Genomic DNA, 25215 nt, shown 5'->3' with positions numbered 1-25215 from the left:
TCTCTCTCTCTCTCTCTCTCTCTCTCTCTCTCACACACACACAATGTGAAGATGTCCTATTCTAACCTCTCTTTCTTTCCCTTCTGTACTCTTTCCAGCAGCTCTGGGTTGCTGTACACTTTCTCTCTGTGGCTTCACCACCCTCACCTTGGAAACTGCCCTTTTCCTTTCCACCTTTTATGAACTTTAATTTCAAGAGGGATTCAGTATTCATAGATAAAATAATATATATAAATTATTTCTTTATAGTTAAAGCTCACCATACATAGCTGCACACATTTCTTTCATTACCGTAACAGCCTCCTCTATATGACATGGTAATGAATGCAGAGCATTACGGTAATGAATGACCATAACACTAGCTAGCATAATAGTTAGCATAGCCATGATGCTACAAAAATAAATATTTGCACTATCATTCTGGCTCTATAAAAACTACTTTTCTATTGATTTTGGAATCAATAACTTTAAAAAAAACATTATATAATACCCCATTACGGTAATGACAGTTAGTAGTGTACACTGGGGTGTCAGTAAATGGAATCTTTAACATATCTATAGCTTGACCTTGAAAGGACATCTTACCTTGTAGCCATCTTGCATCTTCCTTCCATGCAATGCATCATGGGTAAAAAAAAACTAATTTAAACAAAACAGGAATTGTAATGGGGCCAAATAGGCAGTGCATCGGTAATGAACTTCACATGCTCCGGACACACATATTAATCCAAAAATATTTTAATTCATAAATCTTAGACCCAAAATAATTATATTACCAGTAACAATGTACCATTTCAACAATTTTTTGTATTTATGTATGTATTAAATTGTGCGGATTTATTGTGATATTTTGGGGTTAAATGTAAAAAAATAAACTCCGGACGCATTACGGTAATGAATTTCTACATGGAAAAATGGTGAAAAAAATATGAATTACTACCTCAACTACAAAAATAGCAATAGTACCACAGACAATACACAATGCAGTTTTGATATAGAATTGATTATTTTGATTATTTTTGTAATTTTGTCTGTCAATTCCTCACAGACATGACCAAAGGTGGTTTCGTGAGAATTACCCTGCCGTGTTATCTATGATTACTATACTCTTACATTCATAATGTCAGCCGGAGGGAGGGGGGGCGGCGGCGCTGCGGAAGAGCAGATTGCCTGTCATCTTCCCTTTACAAGCTTAAAGAATGTATTTATCGTGTGATTTTGGAAATAAAAGTTTCATATTCTGAAAGCCAAGACTTTGTTTGTTTAAAATCAAACAAAACACCCAAACCCCGAAAAAATAGTTTTTTACGCAAATCCACGTTTATTTTGAAATGAGCCGTTGCGACTTCCGACTGATTTCGATAGAGCGGGTCACATATGCGGTATACTTACAGATGGAGTGCTCGAGTCCTGGACTCGAGTGCCGATTTTCGTGACTCAACTCGGACACTGATTGATCGCGTGAATTTCGCCCCCACGATGACTCGGACTTGCACATTGACACTCCGACTTGGACTCGAGCAAGTTTTCTCTGGAGTCTGATGTCCTCTATCCTGGCGTGTGCACCTGCGAGGCGAGTTCACGTACTGGGCGCGCCCCCGATATACCAGTCTAAAGATGTCCAGAGACACACCCCGCATTGTGCTCTTTGCTTTCAAATATTTTGTTTCCACATTGGGAAAGTGCAGTGCAAAATGCACATTATGTGGAAAGAAGATTGAAGAGAAGACTGGGACAACTTAGAATTTCAATCGACACCTTTCAAGGCTAAGTAAGTACAAATGCTATTGTTAGCTTGCTAACCCACGTTAATGTTAGCCACTATAGTGACTCCACGAAGGTTTTAAGACGTCGGGTTAAGTGGAGGTAGGTGAGGATATCACATCCTAGGGACCAAGTGCAGTTTTATTGTCTAGATTAGTGGTTCCCAACCTGGGGGGCACAACCTAGCTATACGTATGAACTCCATCCTTAGATTAATGTGTTATGGAGCCTCCGTGACGGAGATAATTTTCAGTCTCTCATTTTCATTTTCACAGTAGGCTAGGCCAGGGGTTCCCAACCTTTTTTCCCAAGAGCCCCCCCAAATGACTCCTGTTGAAAGTCGTCGTCCCCCCCCCCCCCCCCACACACAAGGGGGGGGGGAGGGGGCAACTTCCAAAAAAAAGGTTGGGAACCCCTGGCCTTACCTACTGTGAAAATGAAAATGAGAGACTGAAAATGATCTCCGTCACGGAGGCTCCATAACACATTAATCTAAGGATGGAGTTCATACGTATAGGTAGGCTGTATTGAACACATCAGAGTAATGTGATCAAATAAATAAATAAAAATATGCCGATAACACGAAAGCACATGGCTACTTAACATGCAGAATGTTGTCATTGTGCATGCTAAGTAGCCATGTGCTTTCTGGGGCTTAATCTTTATTGATATAATTTAAACATTCACTTGTTGGACATTTTGATAGAATATTTAGTACAGTATATTCACTTTGTGTTTGACGTTCATATGTAGGGTTGGGTATCGTTTGAATTTCCACGATTCCGATTCTACTTTTCGATTCCGGTTCTTAATGGTTCTCAATTCCGATTCTTTGAGGGGCAGGGTAAAAAAATGATACATGGCAAGGCAAGTTTATTTATATAGCACCTTTCAACACAAGGCAATTCAAAGTGCTTTACAAAAAATGAAAGACATTAAGAAAATGGCATTTAAAATCAGTCATTAAAAAGAAAAGCTAATAAAATAAACATTAAAATAAAAAATACATGGATAAAAGTTACAGTGCAGTCTAAGATATGAATAGTTCAATTAAAAGCAGCGACAAAAAGAAAAGTCTTTAGTCTGGATTTAAAAGTAAGAGTTGCAGCGGACCTGCAGGTTTCTGGGAGTTTGTTCCAGATATTTGGAGCATAATAACTGAACGCTGCTTTACCATGTTTAGTTCTGACTCTGGGGACAGAAAGCTGACCAGTCCCTGAAGACCTGAGAGATCTGGATGGTTCATAATTTAGCAGGAGGTCAGAAATGTATTTTGGGCCTAAACCATTCAGTGCTTTATAAACCAGCAGCAGTGTTTTGAAATCTATTCTTTGACACCCAGGAAGCCAGTGTAAAGACTTCAGAACAGGAGTGATGTGATCCACTTTCTTAGTGTTAGTGAGGACTCGAGCAGCAGCGTTCTGAATTAGCTGCAGCTTCCTAATAGATTTTTTAGTGAGACCTGTGAAGACACCATTACAGTAGTCCAGTCTGGCTTTATCTGTTGTTTTGAACATTGCAGACTGAAGCTCAGCGCTAACTTTTATACGTTCTGCCTTGGCTCCAAAAACCATTACCTCAGTTTTATCTTTGTTTAATTGGAGAAAGTTCTGACACATCCAGTCATTGATTTGTTCAAAACACATGCTTCTTCCACAAAAAAAATTACATGTATTCGAGAAACTTTTACACAGGTTAGTTTACAGTAATATTCACATTAATTAGTCTGTTTATATTAACTGCTAACTGTAACCTGAGAACCACTGAAGCTACAACAGTGCAACAGTCCAACTTTTAAAGGAAACCCCCCCCATTTAAAAACAGTTCAAGCATATCTGCCTTCTCAGGCATACCGGGAAGAAATGTTTGAACATTTTAAAGTAAAATGCTTCAATCTGGTGCACTTTAAGCAGAATTACTAGAGACTAGATCTAGGGGGTACAACTCTAAACACCCATATGAAAAAGATCGGTTTACATTTTATTAATTAAATAAGTATGTGAACATAACCAATAACCTACCATAGCCAATAACAAATACATGTAACGTATTTTATTTTTGTTGTTCATGCATATCTTATTTTACTATTTTATTTATGCATATTTTTTTATCTCTCCAGTTTAAAACGATATGTCTGGTTTACTGTCCAATAGTATACATTGAAATGATTTCAAACCTGTTTTATCCCAATAATTATAAAGGAGTACCTTGGAAATATGTGTTTACATAAATTGTGATCAAAACGTTTGAGACCCACTGAGATAACTTAGACTAAAGTGAACTATCTAAACACTCAAGAGTCCTTTACCTCACTGAGCTGTAGTTATCTGACTGGAGAGGACTCTCCCTCCACATCATTGTAGAAACATCTTCTTCTTCTTAGTTAGAGCTGCTAGCACCAGATGCTAATAACAACAGCGCTGGTACCGGTGCGCCCTCCCTTTCTCCCTCGCTCGCTCCCACGCTCACTCGCACTTTGGCTGTGAGCTGCAGGTGCCAGATAAGCCAATATCCCCCATTTTCATCACTTACAGCGCCCATCGTACAGGGCAAATGAAAAGTGTAACCGGGAAGAAAAGGGTGTTACATTTACTTAATTATGAATGTTGTTACATCAAGGCCGAATATTAGGATGAGTACCAACGGTCAAAACTTTTTTTTTCCCTCCCAGAGCGACGGGCCGGCCCTGGTCCCAGGTTATGCTGTAGGAAGTGTAGGTACAACGCTAAATTTCCCGCCCCGCCGCAGTCATACAGTAGGCTACGGAGAGCGGCGAGAAACATTTCCTCAGGCATCGAAAAGCGGAACCGAAATTCACATTTCTAAATGATGCCGTTGGAATCGAAATGTTGGAACCAGTTCCGAACCGGAACCGGTTCTCGGTACCCAACCCTATTCATAAGTGATGTGATGTTTTGCCTACTGTGTTGAAATAAATTGACAACATATTCGTTCATTCCACCACATTTAGAATCATATCCCTTTTTACCATTAGTGTGTTAATAGGTGGCTTGCTTTGTTTGTGCTTGAACATTCTATTTTTTAAGTACTGTCTGTTTAGGGCCAGATGGCACTGCATTTTGCTGTGTGAATTAGTTTGTGTATTCCAATTAGTGTTATAGTTCTTTTTCTGGTGATTTATAATTGTGTTGATTAATATAATGTCAGGCTGGTCCTGGGGCTGAACAGGGTCCAGAAATGGACTCAGCTGAGCTGTTTTTCCGTACACCTGTAAGATGCTTTTTAAGCATTCTAAATGCATAATTTCAACTGGGTGTCTGTCCAAAAGGGCCACATTATGGTAGGAGAGGGTAACTCATCACTTCACTAACATAGAGAATAATTGGTTCTATGACTTTGTAATTCGAGCCAGATTCAAATTGGAAATGTAATGAAAATGTTACTTATATTGCTTAGAAAGCCCTGCGTGCTTTCTCTCATGTTTTTGTTCTTAATAATATATTTTCAGTTTCTGTGGGTTTTCAAACCATTAAATAAGTTACATAAAAAACAGTGTGTCATTGTGTTTAATGTATACTATTTTCATTTGTAAAGCAGCTCTGGAGGCAATATTGGAACTTGACTCAACCTTGATGATGATGATAATAATAGTAATAAGCTTTATATTTGTATAGAAACTTTTAATACAATAATTGTAGCCACACTTGCTTCACAGCAGTTCAATAGACAAATTAGCATACAATGACAATATAAAAGATAAAAGCAATGTAGAGGAGCTACAGCTACATTTCAGAATCAAATGATGTGGGAAACACTGGATAATAATAATAATAAAAAATAAGAATCTTTTTATTTTTCATTAAATAATGAAAAAAACCTTGAGGGACCCCGAGGGAGAGGAGCAGGCAGACCTTAGGGTCAAACAGACCCTAATTCAAAAGGACACTTTGAAGGGTTAGCAATGTCAGTGCATTCATGTGGAATAATTTGGTTGGTCTATGCTTTAAATGTAGGATATTTTTCATGTATACACACAACACCCTCTGTCTGTCCTGGGAGAGGGATCCTCTTCTGTTGCTCTCCCCGAGGTTTCTTCCATTTTCCCCACGTTAACTGTGAGGCGTGAGGGTATAAAGACAGAGGGGTTCTTATTCTGTACACACTGTACAGCCCCCTGAGACAAATGTGTAACTTTTTGATATTGGATTGTATTGATAAATGAGATACTGCAGGTCTTTTTCCAAAGGAATACAGTACCTTAAAAAACGCATGTCTCTGTTTAACATGGAACGGGCATTCTGGTGTCACATTGCTTTATGTGTGTGTTTCAGGTATCCCAGTTGAGTCGAGGGTGAATATCTTCATCAACAGCTTTGGGTCCATCCAGGAGACCACTATGGTGAAACATACACACACAGCACTAACACACTTAGGGCGCTTTCACACCTGACCTTTTTAGTTTGGTTAAAACAATTAAATAAGAATACGTACATGCCATTTATATAGTGCTTTTCACGGGAAGAAGGGGGTGGTGGGATAGAGAATTCAAGGTTGAAAGGAACAGTAAGTTTAGTTTTGAGGGCTTCTTTAAAAGATGTCAGCGGACTGACAAAAAAAGCAACAAATAAATAAGATAAAAGGTAATGTCTCTATCAGCTTGGCATATGTTCCAATGATATTTTTTCCCATAACGGGTCCAGCTGCTTCAAGTTGGATGAATTCTGCTAGTGTGCAGAAATCTTTAATTCTATCAAGGGGATGAGATGTTGGGTTCGCCCCAGACATGACATTTACCTTGATGGCTGCAAAGTAACATTTTAGTCCTGCCAAAGTACATTTTGGGCAGTTATTTTTCCTTATCATTGGTCTCTCTGTTGTCTGTCTATTTTATAACCCCCCCCTCTGACCATTACTTCCCCACAGCTTTGTCACTAACCAGAACGGCGAGCTCCTCAGTCTTCATGGTGCAGTTTGCTTGCTTGGTGGTGCCTATTGCTTAGTGGTGTGGCAGACCGGGGTGTTTCAAACTAGGAGTATATAGTATATACAGATAATGTACCTGATATCAGACAGGCTATAGCCAATCAGATGTCTCCTCCGCAAATACAATCTTTTATATTATTAAGGCACAGCTCCACTTTCCGAACCATTAATGAATGCTTGTGTACACATAACGACAGGCAAAACCATTTTAAATGTGTGTTTCCTGTATGGCGAATACAGCTGCTTTATTTATGTCTGTATTAAGTTGTTGTGAGTGTGGACGGAGCAGCTACAACAGGTTAGCTTAGCCTGATCGATCACTCAGATCGATCACTCAGATATATCAGGGTATGTTGAACTGGCTTCGTCGTACAGGCGTACGACGAAGCCAGTTCAACATACCCTGATATATCTGAGTTATCTGAGTTATCTGGCTTAACTAGCGAGATCTCGCTAAGCGGTCCTACGACGCTGGTTATCAACTCAGTAAATCAACCCAGGGTTTCTCTGTCCGGCGGAGAGCGCGTTCATGTGAAAGGTGCGGGTTTAGCAACATTTGACCAATCACAAACATGGACAAGCGTACTCAGGGGCGGACGGGGACAAAAAAATGTGCCCTGGAATCTCACCCATACCAGCCCACGTGAATTGTCAACGGGGGGGGGGGGGAGAAACGGTGGACCTCTGTCGCCTGTCAGCGCAACTTCAATGATGCCGTTTAAAAACGTCAACAATTAAGGTCGGTGACCAGTCCGCCCCTGAGCGTACTGACAGCGCAGCGTCATACTTCCTGAATGAAAAGTAAACTATAATATTAGACAAATATGAAGAAGTTCAACTTTAAACATCCATGACTTAAACACATAATCCAGGATACAAGCCACATAGTTGTACCTGCAAGGTGAATACAGAACAGCTGGTTAAAAAATAAATAAACTACCGAATGTTTGAATGCGTACATTAACAGGTTTATGATATCACTGCCCCGTCTAAAACCAGGGTATATGCAGGAATCCTGAAGTCAAATGTAATACCTTTTAAGACCTTTTTCAAGACCCTTTCCATACATTTTAAGACCTCATCGTAACTTCGAGTTCTAACCGGTTACATTGGCGACACACTTTACCTCACATTTACTATATTGATTGTAAGATAGCACAACTAAACAGAGTGCAGACAGACTACTGAAGCCTCCTCTCCACATGAACTTCAAACTCTCTGTGAAGGTCAGGTTTAATGCAGTATGCTGCTTTGTTGCTTCTGTACTCTGTGCTCTTTCATTCCAGTCAAACTCCTCAGAAACCAGTATTTGACCAATAAACAAAACAATTGACAAAACTTTGAACTATGAAATATATTAAACTTTGGTGAGCTTCAGCGGGGTAATGCCATATAGGAGCTCTATCACAAATACCCAGGGGTTAAATTGGGCTGGGGCTGTCCGGGGCTATGCCCGGCACATAGGACGATGCTCTGACGTCATCACCCTCACACATTTGTCATATGTTTACAAAAAACGATATATATGTTAAGACTTTTCTCGTTCTTAATATAGACTATATTTAGAGTCAATATGTGTTGACCTTACTTTAAAATAGCAGATCTCTGTGACCGGATATAGTTTGGCTTAGACCCAGACCCCACGAGGACGCATACAGTAAAACGCGTACGCAAACGCAAAAAAGTCTTCCATTCACACGCATTCAATTCATTAACGTGTCCGTTCACACGAGACCGCTGGAAATGCTGGAAACGCTGTTGTACATATGCCAGGCCTGTAAGTGGCGCTGCTGCCGCCACAAAATACACCAAAAGCAGCAAAGAAGACCCCGGAGCATGGTTGTCATGGTTGCCCTTCTGTTTATTCTCCGCGGTGGACGGCGTGTTCTCCTGCTGTATATCTCTCAGGTAGAGTCCACCAGCAGATAACACCCCCCCCCCCCCCCCACAGAGCGGAGCAAGGCAACGAAACTTAAAATAAGAAGCAGCATGGGGCCACCTTGAGGGGGTTTCCCGACATGTTGTTTCAGTAAATTAAAGGGTGTTTCATGTTGTCGTTGCTGTGGACCTTCTAAATACCTTGGAAAATGCCGTTTAATACTTTTTAATAGCCTTAATTTTCGATAAATTAATTTATCAACTTTTAATACTTTTTAAGACCCCGCGGACACCCTGAAAACACAAGTGGATCTGACTTTAATTACATTTGACTCGAGTGCTTCATCAACTTAATGTGTTGCTTAAAATAATACTTCTGCATACAGTATGTGATGCACGGCCAGATACGGCTCAAGAAACTGCTCAGATAAGGAAATAGGCCTATATGATACATTATGATGTGATTGATGATATGAATGACAATGGGACACATCGACGTCTGCACTCACAGTGCTGCGGAGGCTATGTTACTTTGATCCAGTTACTTATGTTGTGGCAGATATTCTAAGTAGGCTAAGCTTTCTTAACGCTAATGTTATATTAGTCAGATTGCTCTGAAGATGGGAGGTGATATTCTATTAATTTTCACGTTCTGTGATTTTTGCCGGACGTCTTTCCTGCAACGTCAGTTTTTCTGTATTTCCATTATCCTGTAATATGACTTGATAGCTTTAAACTCTGCACACTGAGCTCTGATTGGTCAGCAGGCAGTGCTTTCACTGAGTCGATCTCTTATCTAGGCTTATCTAGCGTCAGGTAAAACAAGTTATTTAGCCTTCCCAAACCTGAGCCTCACGCGCCACCTATGGTGTTGCTGTATTTTAGTGGTAAAAAAATACATTCATCATCATAATTATTCTATATATATAATTTACACAGTGCCCGTAAACCGGAGGAGAACGCTGGCATTTCTCCTCCTACTTGAAAGACTATGGAGGGATAGGGTCTGCAAAATTAGTTTATTTTGGGGACTGGATGCTCTGACCGGTCCACTTCCTGCCCGGCGCTATGCAACGCCTCACGTCGAAAATAGACCAGTCGCCTATTTTTGGCGGAGCCCAGCGCCGAGACGCTTCTAGCCATAACGCGGCGCGTCTGGTGGAATAGCACCCATTGACTAGAGTGGCTGTGAACGCCGCGGCGCAGACGGACCCGGTGGACATGAGTGGATCTGACTTTAATTACATTTGACTGAAGTGTTTCGTCAACTTAATGTGTTGTTTAAAATAACACTTCGGCATACAGTATGTAACAATGTACGTGTTGCATGGCCAGATACTGACAGCCGCGGTGAAACTCGAGCGATTATTCACATCGCGTCCGTTATGAACGCACCATTATTACAATTATTATATAATTACAAAATAAAATCGCCAATATATAAATATATTATTAAAAATATATTTATTTTAGTTACACCCTCTATTGATTAATTTGGTCAACATTGGACCTTGACACCGGAGCTATAGTGAAATAATATAATAGAAAACATTAGGCCTCTTTGATTTAATAATCGGAGCTGATCTGCCATCTCATATAACACACACTTCCTTATTTATCTTTGAATAATAATAACGTAATAAAGGTCCTGAGATTAGCGCCTGCAGGCAGGCTCCATGGACCTGTCAGCTCCGGACAGCGCAAAATGCGTACATGAAATGCTACGTCATGAACACAAGAAGTTATACCCTCGTGGGGGCGCGCTCATGTGATTGGCTTAGAATGGAGGAGACATCTGATTGGCTATAGATAGAAAACATTACAAGTACGAATCGGGTGACCGTCAGGGGAATCTCAAAAAACCCACACACGAATGCACAGCAATCCATGCACAGAAAGTAGTTTGTGTTTGCAGGTTCAGAGGTTTTAAACGGAAAACAAATATGTGTGGATCAAAAATACATATGTAAAACTTTTCTCTGTATTTGGATTTTATTTACATGTATATGAAACGGAAATAAAGTGTGAATCCTTCTATGTGCATGTGTGTATTATGAGACTGTTCTGAGCCCATAGTGGGGGGATTACGTTTTCATATATGATACATGAGAAGTATACCTTTATTCGTCCCACATGTGTTAGAACAGAAAAGAGCCAAAGACAGCTTAATGTTTAACAAAGAAGTATGCATAAAAAATATATATATATATTACAGATAACAAATGGTTTTTTAAAAATAATTACACAATTTACAAAATACACAGCCTGTAACAGTTCTGAAGATGTAGCAGCCATATTGCAGTTATTCACGGTATTTAACAACAAGGGGTGTTATAGTCTGTGTTGTTGTGTGTGTGTGGGGGTCTACTAGGGGCTGTGCTGGTTGTATAGTCTGACCGCTGCAGGAAGGAAGGACCTGCGGTATCTCTCCGTGAGACAGCGGGGGTGCAGCAGACTGTTCCTGGAGGGGGGGTACACATTGTCCAGCAGGTGTCAGGGTTGAGCGCAGCAGGCAGGACCCAAATGCAGGTTTTACAGGAAAAATACCTTTATTCCAAGGCTACATGTGAAAAATACTGAGCTCTTCCCCGTGAACAAAGTCAAAAACAAACAAGGAACTCACAAAGACTAACAGGAAAAAAAGAAACTAAATGCACACAGGACTAATCAAAGAAACAAGAGACAGGTGAGGAAGGAGGATAAAACACAGGGGCACAAGGTGAACACAATCAGGTAGGAGGGAACACACAGACAGGAAACCAAAGACAGATCTAGACAAGACAAAACACAACACAGACAGATCATGACATTACCCCCCCTCAAGGGACGGATCCCAGACGTCCCTAAAAACAAAAAGTCCAAAACATCCAGCAGGGTGGGTGGAGGGGGACTGGAGGAGGGACTCGGGCGGACAGCCCGGGGGCAAAGCAGAAACCGAGAAGGGGGACTCGGGCGGACGGCCCCGGGGGCAAAGCAGAGGCCAAGAAGGGGGACTCGGACGGACAGCCCGCGGGCAAAGCAGAGCCCGAGAAAGGGGACTCGGGCGGACGGCCCGGGGGAACAGCAACAGAGCAGGGAAGTACGCGGCGGGGGAACTCAGGGGGCCAAAGACAGGGGTGAATGCCTCGTTGGGGTAAATTAGGGGGCCGGGCTCGAGGGTGAAGGCCGCGACTGGGGAACTCAGGGTGCCGGGCTCGAGGACGAAGGCCGCAGCTGGGGAACTCGGGAGCTGGATCGCCGGAGCAGGAGCACAGGGATTGGGAGAACTGGGAGCTGGAGATGGTGGAACCCCCGGTGGTACAGGAACCGGTGTCGGCCAGACAGGAAACGGAGCCGTCGGGACAGGTGCATACGGAACCCCCGACGGGACCCTGGACAAAACATGGGCTGGTGTCAGTGGGACCCCGGACGGGGCAAGGGCTGGTGTTGACGGGACCGCTGTCAGAACAGGACAAGGTGTAGGCAGAAGAGATGTCAGCAGGACCCCCAACAGAACTGGACATGGTGTAGGCGGGACCCCCGGCGGGTTAGGATCTGGTGGCAGCGGGACCTCTAACTGAACAGGATTCGGACCTAACTGGACCTCCGATGGAACAGGTGTTGGCGGGACCCCCAACGGAACAGGACATGGTGTAGGCGGGACCCCCGGCGGGTTAGGATCTGGTGGCAGCGGGACCTCTAACTGAACAGGATTCGGACCTAACTGGACCTCCGATGGAACAGGTGTTGGCGGGACCCCCAACGGAACAGGACATGGGGTTGGCAAGACCCGCGGCAGAACAGTAGTCGGCGGGACCCCCAACAGAACAGGACATGGGGTTGGCAGGACCCCCGACAAAACAGGTGTCGGTGGGACCCCCAACAGAACAGGACAAGGAGTTGACAGGAACCCCGGCGAGACAGGTGACCCCGGGAACCCCAACGGAACAGGACATGGGGTTGGCAGGATCCGCGGCAGAACAGTAGTCGGCGGGACCCCCAACAGAACAGGACATGGGGTTGGCAGGACCCCCGGCAGAACAGGTGTCGGCTGGACCTCCAACGGAACAGGACACGGTGTCGGCAGGACCCCCGGCGGAACAGGTGACTGCGGGACCTCCAACAGGACACGGGGAGCTGGAGTGGGCCAGAGAGCCGGAACGTGAGCCAGAACCATAGCTGCTGGGGCCGGTACTGGAGCCGGAACCATGGCAGCTGGGTCTCGAGGTTTAAAGCAGGCGTGCAGTTTATCGGGAGGAGTCACAAAGTCCCTTAAAAATTCAGGCAGTGAGCTCCTTAACCAGGGCTTATCTGCAACTTCCTGGCGTGCTCGTGAAAGAGCAGCCTCCTGAGCCTCTTTACCATGAGCCCTCATCCACTCTCCAAGAAAACATAAAAGTTTGCAGGATAATTTGCCAACCTCATCCTCAAAAAACACTGCTAGGTCCATCTTTGGTGAGATCCTTCTGTCAGGGTTGAGCGCAGCAGGCAGGACCCAAATGCAGGTTTTACAGGAAAAATACCTTTATTCCAAGGCTACAAGTGAAAACTACTGAGCTCTTCCCCATGAACAAAGTAAAAAACAAACAAGGATCTCACAAAGACTAACAGGAAAAAACGAACCTAAATGCACACAGGACTAATCAAAGAAACAAGAGACAGGTGAGGAAGGAGGAGAAAACACAGGGGCACAAGGTGAACACAATCAGGTAGGAGGGAACAGGTAGGAGGGAACACACAGACAGGAAACCAAAGACAGATCTAGACAAGACAAAAGACAACACAGACAGATCATGACAGCAGGGAGGAGAGCTTGCTGCCAGATTGTATGAATGAGCAGTAATGGGAGGAGTGCCTGCTTTTCTGGGGTCTTGTGGATAGGGAGAAGGTGCTATATACAAGTCGTTCAAGCTGGTGGCCATTGATTTGAGGTGACAGTGGTGGTCAGTAACCGGGGGCTGTCAGGTTAGCTTACAGAGGTGCCAGAGCTGTTTCCCAAGTCCCAGTTTGCACCTTCTCGACCCCTTGCCTAATGTCCAGGCATGAGAAATCCTTTCCTAAGAAGTCATTTTAAAGCAAACGTCAATTAATTATTCCAGGAGACATCAGCTGTCTAATGTATTGGTATAAAGCTGCATTTTATCATCTCCGTCAGATGAGCACAAAACAGTGCGTATGACAACAATGTGACATTAACGTAGGCTACAGAAGAAGGCAGGCAGGATGATGTGACCGAGAGGGAAATATTTTTCATTAAGAATAAACAGATTTACCTATGGCTCATCCTTTAGATATGCTAAACAATAACATAAATATACTTTATAGACCTAATATATTTAGGTAAGAAAGCGAGGTAAACAAAACCAACTAATGGACCCCTCCTGTCTATCTCTGTTGCATATATTTTAAAGCAATCTTGATAGTATATTGGTGATACCAAATGTTTTAAAAACGTAAGTCTGTTTAAAGCAGATTATGTTGAAACTATTTGTTTAACATTTAGCAGTAGAAGTAAAATAATTAGCAGGAGACCTGGTAATAATTATTGTTATTTTCATTCTACAGGACTACAGAGTGAACATATTTCTTCGCCAGAGATGGAATGACCCCCGCCTACGACTTCCTACTGACTTTAAGAGTGACTCACTGACTATTGACCCAGCAATGTTCCAGTGTTTGTGGAAGCCAGACCTTTTCTTTGCCAATGAGAAAAACGCAAATTTCCACGATGTCACACAGGACAACATTCTACTCTTTATTTTCAGGAATGGAGATGTCTTAGTCAGTATGAGGTATGCTCAACTCTTTATTTTTCATGCATCTCAATGATCCATCACCAATTTATATTTTAATTGCAATCCCTCCCAGTGACACAACTGTTGCTTCTGCAGTCAACCACTAGTATTTTTCAGAATTACAAACTGTTCTGGGTCCAAAACAGTGTCAGGAAATAGCAATTATTGAATGGGTTTTATTTAGCCCAGGATTATCTGAAAAGAGTCCAGGAAACGTTCTTAACCTGTTAAACATTCTGCAGCGTCAATAAGTGAGGGTTAAAGACAGTGTGTTAAGTGTGTAATTTGACCTTAAATTCACTTTTTTCTAAAAACGTAATATTAGCCACATGCTAACTGGAAGTGACGATATTTACTCGCAAAACCGGAAGTCATTGTGTGAACTTCCGGTTTTCAGAATAAAAACTGTTTTAAATTAAAACAGTGTATTTCATTTCCGGTTTTCATATAAACATTGATTTTATTTCTTACAAATCCCATGTAATTTGGCACACATATTCTAAGTTCAAAATGTTAAATTGTCTAAGACTTTAGCTTTTGACCAAATAGTCTACCTGCAAAGGAAACAAATTACCTGAGAAGGTGAACATTGTCAACATTTTACCTGCTTAACATCATCATGAAAGCATGTTCATTGTAAAAATGTTAGCATATTACTTTTAACATTTAGCTCAAAGCACCTAAATAAAACTTAGCATCGTATTTACTTGTTTCTGCCACTTTGAATGTAATCAAAGTAAAAACAAATACTGGCCTTACTTAACCTATTGGGACCTATTATGCAAAATGCACTTTTTTATGTCTTTATATACATAAATATGTGTCCCCGGTGTGTCAGGGAACTCACAAAGTGTCAGAAAACAAAACCCTCTCTCTTTTCCTCCGTACCCACATCTCTAAAAAAAACTGCTAACAAGCAGATCCAGAATTTTCGCTCCTATTACGTCTTTGACATGTCCCAACCTATCGTCTCCAGCTGAATCCCCTCTCGCAGGTGTCTGTGTATTCAGCAGGAAGTCTGCAGGAGGCACTTAGAGTAAAGTTGTTATATATAAACACTTAGAAAGAAAAGAACATGTCAAGCTATATGCTGTATCAGAAACAATGTGCGGCGTGTTTTGGGAGAAATATGCTCTGTGTTTACATTAGCAAGCATGCTAGCACTCACAGCTAACCATGGAGCTAACGCTGTAGGCTACTGGAGAGAATATGTGTAACATAATGTCCTTGGTGTAAACCCTGCGAGAGAGAAACGTTTGAGCTCCATGCTGTTTCAGAAATAATGCTTGAAGTGGTTGGGAGCATAATATGGCATTTAATCACCACAGCGTTTAGCTGAGTTTCTCCCGGTAGAAAACTCTCTTAGCAGGGAAAAGCTGTGTGACGCTACAAAGGGACGTGGCTAGCAGCAGCCGTTCCATTTCAAGCAGAATCAGCCTTTTTGGAACAGGGCAGCTGTAATAGAGGGGTATGAGCAGTATGAGGCATGGTGATCTCTTAGGTATTTTAAGCAAAAAACTTCACAGACATTTTTTGTATAGGTCAACCCAGTCTCACGGCATTTCATGTTATAGTCTCAACATTTAATCTATTGATTCGTGTTCACCAAAACGATTTTCCCCTTTTTTTCGTGTCCCACAGAACGATTTTAAAAGCAATGTATTTCTATTGGTAGTATGTTACGTGCTTGCAACACGTCTTTTTGTCCGGTCGGGTCTTGGAACACCGGAAGCTGTGGGGTTCATAAAAACATCTTCTTAGTCAATATCGAGCCACGATTATTGTTTTTATTTTAAAACGTATAATGTCAGACTTTTTTTGTAGTCTGTGAGGAAAATAAATGGGGCTCAGAGCCTCAAAATACTAAAATCTGTATTTTTTAAAAATCTTTTTTTCCTTCTAATTTGTTATTATTTTCTAAATAACACACTGTTATTTACTCAACAATAACACACAATTATCTTTGTTTTTATTTATTTGTTTGATTCCATAATCTGGGGCTTTTTTGGTGTCCATCAGGAACTGAATTTCAAAATAAAAATAACCGGAAACAGACGTAGGCCTATATGGGACATTTCGAGCATCATTGCGATACACAGCCACTGAACTGATTACCCAAGATCCTCAGCTATGGTTTAAGCTCGGTGATTGGATGTTTTAGCCGCAATGCACGTTGGGATATGGTGTTAATGCGGGAGGCGTGTGGTGCAGAGGGTTGTGCGTTGGTGTTCGGATCAGGGGGTCACAGGTTCAAACCCCACTGCAGTCAGCATGTCCTTAGAGGTTTCTCAATACTCTAATGTCCCCTCCTCGACTCCTTGGTCCTCCGGTAGTGACCCAGAAATGGATTTCAGTGCACCATATTGAAGGACATCTAATTTCTCTAAATGCACATCGAGGACCGAGCATCGAGGAGCTCTAACCGAGGAGACACTGATGGGTCTATATTGATATTGATAGATGTCTTGTAATGCACTGTTGAGGAACCTGTGACATGTGCATCAGACTTTCTGCCCTTTACCGTTTGTTTACTCACTAATCACATCTCCCCTGGATGTTAGGCTATTTTTTTTTCAATACAACTTCTTTCATTGTGAGAACAGCTGCTGAGGTCAGTGCAGAAAGCAGAACAGTGTGTATAATATATATCGCCCAATAATAAATGTAACATTTCACACTTTATTTGTAGGCTTTAGGAGATATCTACAAATAAACAGTAGGGTTAGGGAGTGTATAGGGGTCTGTTGTAATGAATATGCTGCCAGCAAAGGGCGTTGTTAGAGAGAGAGAGAGAGCGAGAGCGAGAGCGAGAGCGAGAGCGAGAGGGAAGTCAGGGAGGAACTGCAGGTACAGTCACACAAAAATAATGTAGGCTTAATAACCCCATCTATCTATCATTTACAATATAGGCATAATTTTAAAACAACATACATATATTGCAGTTACATACGATTGTATAAAACACAATTTGCTTACATCTTTGTTCTCTTTTGAGAATCAAACAAAACAGTACACAATAGGGGGCGCTAGTGAGCAGTTTTTTTGAAAAATTACGTTTTTTTTTTACATTCTCGAAAAGGTCGTGGGCTCTGACGTGTGTCCCAAGTTTTGCGTCCGAAGCTCATTTTATGCTATCGCAATTTTAAAAAAAAAAGATAGGCCACGCCCACATTCTGCATTTGTTGCGACGCTTTAAATCTTAGTTTGTGGTCACCCACAGAGTATGTGTAAAAAAAAAATCAAAAAAATCGTCCATCCGTTCTTGAGTTATAAATTGGTGGTGTTTTTGGCGCCCCCTTTACTCCAAAATAGAAATTGTTTGGTGTGCATATTTCCCAAGACAGACTGAACCTATCCACCAAAATCTGTGATGTTTGGATACATTGTTGATGAGTTATGAGCATTTCTTTCTAAGCCCAGCCTTTTTGCGAGTACGTTTTGATTGACGGCGGCAATATTTATCGTTTGAACATGCTCATCTCCTAGGACAGTGGTTCTTACGGAGCCCCCTAGGGGACATGGAGAAGAAAAAATAAATAATTTGAACAGAAAAAAAATATCTCGCAATACTTTTCATTTAGTACTTCCTGGTCAGTTCGGCTGCTACGGCAACACAGAAACCACAACAATGGAGTGGTTCATCGATTTTACTTTGGGCTTGGCCTTAAATATAAAGATATAACATCAGTGCTTGGCAATAGGCACGGGTTTCACACATAGACTGTATATATAAAGGGTTTCTCATAAGTGAAGACACCTTAAGAAAACACAGGGGACATGCACGTTCCTCTGAGCTGAGTTATTGACAGATTCGAAATTTCGCGGATCAATAACTCATGAACATAACGTTGTAAAAATACAAACAACATGACTTTACAATCATAGCAAGGTAGACAACGAGCTACAGAGTCGTTTTTATCAGAACAGTTCGATACGCGCCGTCATCCGAGCTAAACATCAATAATTTGTCACAATCCGCAGCTGGAGGAGAGAGAGGAGTGCTTAGGGACCGTCTACAAACTGCAAAGGGGTTTTGCGAGATCTCGCAAAACATTTTACATTTTATATTTTTTCAAATAATTTTTTTTTTCTTCTCCATGTCCCCCTAGGGGGCTCCGTAGGTTCTCAACCTGTGGTGGTACGCGAGCTCCCGCTAGGTGGTACGTGGAGGAATCTGAAATATAAAAAAAAAAAAAATGTAACGTCTCCCCGTTACCTGCAGAAGGAAGCCATGCACGCAACGCAGCCCCGTTCTCTTAACTCCAGGTGACATTCTGCCGCTTTCCTCCGTGGTGCAGTGCTGATCGTTTCACCACAGAGGAAAGCACTTCACTAATTGCAGTACCCATAAGGAGCTGTACAAATGCCGCAGTTTTTGCGTGGCTGTGTATTTAGTTGAAAGCCCAGTGGCGATCTGCTCATCTCTCATCGAAATAATATGCTACAAAGGGGCGGACTGGCCATCTGTGTGTTGAACTTTCCTGTCGGCTCCCAGACCGTAGTCGAGGAGGGCAGGAGCAACAAGCTTCAGGTTCAATAACCCACTTTAGCTTAAATGACTGGAGAGAGGCGAGCTCTTCTTGGGAGGCCGTTGCATTTATTTAGCTGTTCTTCTGTTACATCACAGACCTCTGTTTTTCTGCTTCCTCGTTTCACTTCCAGAAACATACACACGTTCTCTCCATAGGTTCTCTCACTGTCGCTCTACCATCCACAAACACACATGCACAAGCCACACCCCTCTCTCTCTCACTCTCTCTCTTAAAGGGACAGCGATCTCATCTCACTCTGCATGACCCTAATATCACAACATGTGTGCTCTGGAGAATCACAGAACGGACGATCGTCCGTATTATTATGCCGTTTAAACCAATTATTTAAATGTGCTTGTTAAATTCGGCATCATGTAAGTTGCGCTGACAGGTCCACACACTGCTTCCCCGCAGCGAGGCTCCCCCGCCCTCCTGCTGATAGTTGACGAGCGTCAAGCTCCTCAACCCCCCCCGCGTTGACAATTCTCGATCTTATTGAGCACCCTGTAATAGGCTATTGTTGTTTTTAGATTTAGAAAAAAAAAAAAATGTTTTTATTTATTTTTGGCGCTGCTATGACGACCATACTACCCGCGAAAGATTAGAACGTTGCAAGCAAGCTATGAAAGAAAGCTGAATTATGCTAAAAACGTGGCTCAAAACGGGAGGTATATGGAAGAGAGGTACAGAGGAGAACATTACCAGCGAAAGGGAACAAGTGAATGAGGAGGAGGACAGTCAAGCGAGCACAAGTGCAGGCTCCACCAGCAACGCAACAGTGATATGCGCAGCCACAACGCCGCCCAGTGCTAACGCTGCTAACGTAGCTGCGAGTGACTCCATCAGCAGCAGCGCAAGTGAGTCCATAAAAAAGAGACACAAACCAGTTCGGAAATACAACCAGGGTTACATTAAATTTGGATTCAGCTGCAGTAGGACAGATAATGAGCCCAGACCACAGTGCGTGATTTGTGGTGAAGTGTTAAGTAATAATTCTATGAAACCATCGCACCTCCAACGGCACCTTACAACTAAACACGCCCACCTGCAAGACAAGCCAGCGGAATTCTTTACAAGAAAATGTGATCTACTGTGCAAGTCAACGATCCAATCCAGCTGTACACCCATAGCCAAGGCCCAGGAAGCCTCGTATCGTGCCAGCCTCCGCATTGCAAAAGCCGGTAAGCCACACACAATTGGCGAAAAACTTTGTCTCCCACTCGCAAAAGAAATGACAGAAATCATGTGTGGCAAGAAGACTGCCAAACAGTTACATTTGGTGTCACTTTCAAATGACACTGTGTCACGGAGAATAGTAGAGATGGCAGAGGATGTTAAAAATACATTGATTGAGCGCATTAAAAGTAATAGCTATTATTCCATCCAGCTGGACGAGACTACTGATGTTGCAGATTTGGCCAATTTGATGGTTTATGTCAGATATGAACATGATGGTGCAGCTCAGGAAGACTTTCTGTTCTGTCAACCACTGGAGACCAGAACAACAGCTGAGCACATATTCCAGCTCCTAGACGCGTTTGTGCAAGAGAATGGACTTGAATGGAAAAAGTGTGTTGGAGTCTGCACAGACGGCGCGAGGGCTATGACTGGCCACCACAGCGGAGTAGCAGCTCGGATCAAAGAGGTCGCACCGGAGATGCGATGGACACACTGCAGCATCCACCGGGAGGCGCTGGTGGTGAAGAAGATGCCCGATGGCTTGAAGTCTGTGCTGGACTCTGCTGTAAAGAGTGTGAACTTCATAAAGGCCCGACCGATGCAGTCTCGCCTATTCCAAGTGCTCTGTGATGAGATGGGCAGCGAGCATGTCCAACTTCTGCTCCATACAGAAGTAAGATGGCTATCAAGAGGGAAAGTGCTTTCAAGGCTTTTTGAATTGCACAGAGAAGTCCAAGTCTTCTTACAGGACAAAAACTTCCCCTTATCAGATGTGTTTGATGGTACAGTGTGGCTCAGCCAGTTGGCATACTTGTCAGACATTTTCTCCCGTTTAAACGACCTGAATTTGGGACTACAGGGACTCTCCATCAATGTGTTTGATGTGCAGGACAAAATCAACACAATGCTGAAAAAGTTGGAGTTATTCGAAATCAAAGTCAAGGCAGTTGATGTTTCAACTTTCCCTGCTTTAGAGAGTTTTCTGTCTGAGAACGAGCTGACCCTTGATGAAGGAGTGAGGGACAACATGGTTGCACACCTTGTCTCGCTCAGACAACAGTTCCGCCAGTATTTCCCAGTGAGGACCGAAGACAAGAGCTGGATGAGAAGCCCGTTCAGCATGGAAGCCTCTGGACTGCCAAAGAACTTAACTGTGGCTGAGCAGGAGAGTTTAATAGAGTTGTTTTGTGATGAAACACTAAAGCCTGCTTTCAGAAAGCAGTCTTTAGTGGACTTTTGGATAAAGCAACACAGAGAATACCCCACCCTGTCTGACAAAGCTGTGCGCTTTCTCCTTCCTTTTGCGACCACATATCTGTGCGAGAAAGGCTTCTCTTCCCTTGCTGTTATTAAAACCAAATACAGCCAGACCTGAGACTGAAGCTCACCTCGATTGTCCCATACATCAAAGGACTGTGTTCACGGAGAGAGGCGCAACCTTCTCATTAGATTTAGGTGACTTGTCAATGGACACCAATGTGTGGCAGAGTGAGAGTGTGTGTATGAATGAAGTACTGTACAGTTGTCATTTGTTATTATTTAGTTCTGTTCTCACTTGCTGTGTGTGTGTGTGTGTGTGTGTGTGTGTGTGTGTGTGTGTGTGTGTGTGTGTGTGTGTGTGTGTGTGTGTGTGTGTGTGTGTGTGTGTGTGTGTGTGTGTGTGTGTGTGTGTGTGAGCTGGATTGTTGCAGGACAGTTGTGTGTATTTGTGTATAGATGTTGCAACTTAGAGCTTTGGCAATATATGTCACTATGGTCATGCTAATAAAGCTATTGCATTTAATTGTGTGTGTATATATGATTGAAGTACTGTACAGTTGTCATTTGTTGTGTGAGAATAAGTTATTATTTTGTTCTTTATGTTCTCACTTGTGGTGTGTGGGTGAGTGAGTGATGAGTGAGGGGGAGAGGGACTGCCCTTTGTACAAGTAGCTGTTGCTGACAATAAATAATGTTATTATGAATACATTTGCCTCCGAGTCCTGCATGAACTGTACATAGACTATATTTTAACATTGGTCATATGGTGGTACTTGGAGAGCCAACTATTTTCTCAGGTGGTACTTGGTGTAAAAAGGTTGAGAACCATTGTCCTAGGGTAATGTGTCTGACCCTCCACCGATGCTGTATACGAAGTTTGGTGTTGAAAAATTGAAATGTAAGTGAATATTTAACTGTTTTGAACATTATGGTAATTTAAATAAAAAATATGTAGGTGGAGCTTAGGGTTCCAAGAGGATTATTTGTAGAGCAGGTCCACCCGGATATGTGTGCAACATTTCAGATCATTCGGAGTTACGGTGCGACTTTGTACATTTATTCCAAAATGGGATTTTGATAGGTGGCGCTAGTGAGCAGGTTGGAATATTTAACCCATTGACTCCAGAATATAACATTTTTCACCGGTCCTGGCGTACGTGCAAAATTATACAACTTTTTCAGCATCCTAAAGACCTCAAAAAGAGGAAACGCCAGCACTATAATAATAATAATACCACCAATAACAATAGGTTTCCTCGCACTTCGTGCTAGGACGCCGTCGGGTCCTAGCGCTCCGTGCTCGGGCCCTAAATATCTCTCCTGACACCTTTCCCTGAATTTTACTCAGGTGTAACTAAAGTCTGCTTTAAGGGTTGTTTATATTTCACATCATTAATCAGAATCTGTAAAGTAACTAAAATAAATATAGTGGAGTTAAAATACCAGGTTAACTTTTGAATTGTAGTGGAGTAGAATTAAAAAGTAACAATAAGCTGTCAAGTGGGTATATATTAATGCCGCCCATTATGGATACAAGCGATTTTCACCCATTTAGTAATTACATGTTTTAAATTTGTACACACCAATTTGTTTCCTATCGCCTAAACCTCCAGGGCTGTACATAGTAATACTGTCAACTTATATTTTTGGGAAAAACAAAAACGTCTTTTACAACTACAATTCCCAGTAGAGACGTGCCATAGAGAACATGTTGCAAAACACAATAGCCAGCATGTGTAGTTCTGGGGGGCGTTCGAGTCCAGTTTTGAATAGTCTGCCGTGGTTTCGTTCCATTTCAAAGTGCTTGACGCTCGGCGTAAACTTGGCGCACTGCCACTCCAACATCCAATCCCAGAGCTTAGATTTGGGTACGGAGGAAAAGAGAGAGGGTTGTATTATCTGACGCTGGGACACATATTTACGCAAAAACAATGATTCGCGGGTGGTATTTTTTCAACAAAGAAATTCGGGTTCGGGTCTGGGTGAAAAAAAGAAGATGCGGGTCGGATCACGGGTGTTGCATAATAAATATATAAAAATTATATTAATTTAATGTAATGTTTAAATCCTATGACCTCTCCCCCGCGGGCCCGCGCATAATCATAACATCTGCACCGCCAATCTGCTGCTGAGCGCGCCACATTCGAAATGACTGAGCCGGTGAAGGCGAAGCTCTCTAGCGGAGAATACAGTATTGCCGAAAACTCTTCATCGGGAGCAAAATCCATTGTCTAGGAGGCTTTTGGACTCATCCTAGATGGAGAACATAATCAGGTCGCTGGGTTCGCTGCTTGCAAGAAGTGCAAAAAAGTGCTGGCCGTGATCCAACAACAATATCTCGGAATGACAAAATATGCAGAAGACATTCGCCAAAGCATAATTCCTGAGCTGAGAGAACAGATGAGTGAGTACAATGGAGCAGTCACTTTAGACATGTGGACCGACGATTATTGGAAAATAAGCTACCTTTTTCACACAATACATTACATCAATAGCAAGTGGGAGTTTGTCGAAAGAGTGCTTTCTACATCAGAATGGGATAGTACCTTGCGTAAAACGTCTGATAACATCAAACCAGCAATAATCCAAGCCCTGCAGAGATACAGCATTGAGGATTTCTTCACCAAACTGGTGTATGTGACAGACAGGGGTTTAAACATAGTGGCAGCCCTTCGCTCCGTCACAAGACTGAGCTGTGCTGCACACATCCTTAACACCGTGCTGTACACTACGATCGGGAAACCAAGCCAAGAAGATGTGTTCGGAGAGGAAGTGACAGGGACAAAGTCACTCGTAACTTACTTTAAGCAAACGCGTCTCCAGAATCGCCTTAAAAATAAATTAAAAGCATCAGTGGAAACTCGCTGGAACTCAGTCCACACAATGCTCGGATCGATCAGCTGTCCATATGAGGATACATGCACTGCTGTTGGAAAGGGGGGAAGAGGGTCGTCTGAACGACTTGAGCGAAGAAACTTTGAATGCAATGGTGTTTATTCAGAGATTCAAGGAGGCTACTAAGGCACCCACAACTCCAACCCTTCACCTCACCGCTGTGTGACTCGATTGCCTCAAATGCCACCTGCAACCATCCTCCACTGACAACCTGACATTCTCCTCTCTAAAGGAAAAATGTCTCCGAATTCTGGTTGAAAAGTATGAGATACAAACCCAAAGCTGAAAAGTCTGAAGCTGCTTGCGGAGGAACATGCAATGGAAACAGTGCACAACGAAGTGCGGTGTCTTGTGAAACGTAAGGCCGAAGGAAAATACAAGTGATCTCATAGTTTATTTCATACTGTGTTAAAATTAAATTGAGGTAGAATTGGAAAAAAGTTACTATCCTAACGTTACAGTATAGCCCACTGTTACTGTATTGTATAGGCTTATTGGCCTGCTTGTCTTTGTTTTCATCATTTAAAATATGAAATATAAAATATTAGGAAATATATATTTCATATAGTAAAGTTTATAAAATTGCATATGCTTAATCTTGCTCCCTCTATTCGCACCTCTCTAGACATAAAAGAGAGGCGTGCATCGCCCAAACAACGTGTTGCCACTGTCATTTCACCACCGCCCGGGAAGAGAGCTAGACAATCGGAGGGATTATCGGACGTCGAGGATTCCTCTTCCAGCGATGAGTGCACTCAGGATGAAGTGGGCGCATACATCGACTTCAAGTCACAGAGGGAGGAGAATTTAGATGTTTTCAGCTGGTGGAAGGAGCATGCAACCAGGTTTCCAAATGTGGCACACATTGCTCGTACTTGACGACCGGCCGTTCTGTGGTTCTCCAGATTCTACAGACGGCCAGTCCGCCCCTGCTGACAGCCCCGCTCCTGCCGCTCGCTTGCGGCAGACCACGCTTGAAAGTTTGCCGG

At 42.7% G+C, this 25215-nt stretch overlaps 1 protein-coding gene across 3 annotated transcripts in view; it reads left to right on the top strand.

Annotated features, from left to right (window-relative positions):
• Positions 1–6056: 6056 nt before the first annotated feature.
• Positions 6057–25215, top strand: part of LOC117551569 (glycine receptor subunit beta-like) — a gene marked incomplete at its 5' end in the record, with an annotated part of 89816 nt that continues 70657 nt past the window's right edge. For all 3 annotated transcript variants that reach the window (XM_034224479.1, XM_034224480.1, XM_034224481.1), the window contains 2 exon segments: positions 6057–6124; positions 14131–14357. In XM_034224479.1, coding sequence (XP_034080370.1) covers positions 6057–6124; positions 14131–14357 — 295 coding nt within the window.

This window comes from Gymnodraco acuticeps, unplaced genomic scaffold (genome assembly GCF_902827175.1).
Source record: "Gymnodraco acuticeps unplaced genomic scaffold, fGymAcu1.1, whole genome shotgun sequence".
NCBI classification, from domain to species: Eukaryota; Metazoa; Chordata; class Actinopteri; order Perciformes; family Bathydraconidae; genus Gymnodraco; species Gymnodraco acuticeps.
This window is presented reverse-complemented; position numbering and strand designations above follow the sequence as displayed.